This window comes from Triticum aestivum, chromosome 4A (assembly GCF_018294505.1).
Source record: "Triticum aestivum cultivar Chinese Spring chromosome 4A, IWGSC CS RefSeq v2.1, whole genome shotgun sequence".
Classification (NCBI taxonomy): domain Eukaryota; kingdom Viridiplantae; phylum Streptophyta; class Magnoliopsida; order Poales; family Poaceae; genus Triticum; species Triticum aestivum.
Window position 1 is genome coordinate 549,477,545 of NC_057803.1, and position 2,218 is coordinate 549,479,762.

Sequence of the window (2,218 nt, forward strand, 5' to 3'; positions counted from 1 at the left end):
TAATCAAATTAATCTACGACCTACCTACCTACTACTCAGTATGACACAAGCAGACTTCTCTCTCCTCACTGCTGGGGATTTCTGGGTCTGCCATTGAGAAAAGGAAAGAGGAAGAACCTCGCTGTGGAAGAGAAAAGGAGAAGGCGAAGGGATAGGGGAGGCAAGGAGTTACTGTGGAATGAAAAGGAAAGAAAAAGGAGACGTCCTAGTCGAAGGGGTATGCAGGTGGATGAGTTGGTGTGGACCGTTGGAGGGGTAAAATTAGGAAACAGATGGAAGAATTGAGGTTGAGCCTTGTTTTACAGAAATTACACGAAAAAAAAATCATGTCTTGCTTATAGGAACAGAGTGATTCTTGGTGAGAATATACTATTAGTATTTGCATGTGAAATATCTAAATATTTTGTGTACCATTTTGAAGATCTACGCGAGTGTCTTTTTGGCTTAAAATATACACCAAAGGTTGGCTTGAAGTTTTGCTTCACCAGGACTTTCCTGATGAATTACCAGGACTTGCACTATATAGGCATAGTGTTAATCCATTTATTTGCTTAACGTTTGGTTGCACACGGCCACACATTCTAATGCACCATCTACTTGGTATGAGTGATAGTATGGACTATGAAGTAAGGCTTTCATTTGGTCCATAAGCTGGTCAACGTATGCTTGAACTCTGTCTTGCTATTAGTTCAGATAAGTAATCTTTTCATATAGACTTCAAAATAAAATCCTGCATGTGAATCCCGCTCTGCTGGTTAACTTTAACTTCCTGGGCATTTGACTGTAATGATGTAAACTTGAATAAGGTGTTTCGGGTATGGTCCCATTGTGTTTTACTTGTGTGCTGAGATTGCATCACTTTTTTTTTCAAACATCCATGTTGTGATTTTATACAAGACTTTCTATTTGGAAGCTCATTACTTCATTATACTAACTTTGGATCATACTGTTGAATTGTTGGATCTAACTGATCATCAAATTTTTGTTCAGATCTGGAAACCACATTGTATGAGCTGGGTATTGAAACCCGCCAGGCCCTTGTTGTCGTTCCGAATCGTCAATCTGTTAAAGTGGTAAGGCACCAATCGTCATTGCCATCCAGTGATCTGGATCGCACTGGGGCTACAGACAGGTCGGGTGGTTGGGGTTTTCTGGGGGCAGCGTTATCATACGTGAATCCATTGTCCTACTTGAGAGGAAATCCCACCCCATCAAATCCTGATCGACTGGGAAATGAAGGCTCGCAGCAGTACAGTATGTTTTCTTATCTAGATTCTTCTGCTGATATTTCCTTGTTGGTCTGTTATTTGGATTGATCGTGATTGCAGAGTAGTATTTTTGAAAAAAAATCCCACTTCTGACTAGTGAAATTATGATTACTTCTCTGGCAGGACCGAACTCTGAATCCCAACCTCTTCGTAGTGATGGAAGTCAACAAACAGCTACTCATAGCTCTGGAAATACCTTGAGAAGGCGGCCCCGACAGTTCGGTGGCAACATTCACACTCTAAGCAGTGAAGAACAAGATCCATCTGATAATAGAAATGTCTTCTGGAATGGGAATTCTACAGAGTTTGGAGGTGATGAAAAGAAATAGGGGATGACCGGACTGCATCGAAGTTAGATGATACTTGAACCATTTAATGGGGAAATAAATATGTTGGGAACGAACTGAGGTGTTAAACTACAGTGCTTATACATATGTTTGGAACAAATTGAGGTGTTAAATTACAGTGCTTATACATAACAAGTAATATGGCACGTGCAACCCTAGAATTTACTTTGTTCACCCCAGGAATGACCTTTGTTATTTCCGTACGAGCATATATAATTTGATGTAGTATCTCGTGCTTGGGTGTACAACCTTTGTGAGCTTTTACTAATTATTTCTTTGTAGTCTATTATGGCTGTAAATTTTTCATATATTTAGGCCTCCTTCGGTTCAAAAAAATAGTGGAGCAAACACAGGAAAAATAGAGGAGATTTTTCTTTGGTTTCAGTTTCAGAGAGAAAATGCAGGAATATTTTACAATTCACTTGGACCTCTTTTAATTTCCTCCGCATGAAGAATGAGATTGAGATCCTTAGTGGCATAATAACATGCTAATTATACCTTTCCATGTGGAGTATTCCTGTATAAAATTCCTATGTTTTTCCATCCTTTGTTTTACACATGCATTCCAATCCAATTTCTGCTGATTCTTGTTTTTTTTCCTTT

General features: G+C 39.1%; 1 protein-coding gene across 4 annotated transcripts in view; it reads left to right on the plus strand.

Moving 5' to 3' along the window:
- Positions 1–1,860, plus strand: part of LOC123086886 (plant UBX domain-containing protein 11) — an 8,419-nt gene extending 6,559 nt beyond the window's left edge. For all 4 annotated transcript variants that reach the window (XM_044508706.1, XM_044508709.1, XM_044508708.1 and 1 more), the window contains 2 exons: positions 991–1,254; positions 1,392–1,860. In XM_044508706.1, the coding sequence (XP_044364641.1) occupies positions 991–1,254; positions 1,392–1,597 (470 nt within the window). In that variant the 3' untranslated portion in view covers positions 1,598–1,860. The remainder of the gene's footprint in view (positions 1–990; positions 1,255–1,391) is intronic.
- The last annotated feature ends 358 nt before the right edge of the window (positions 1,861–2,218 follow it).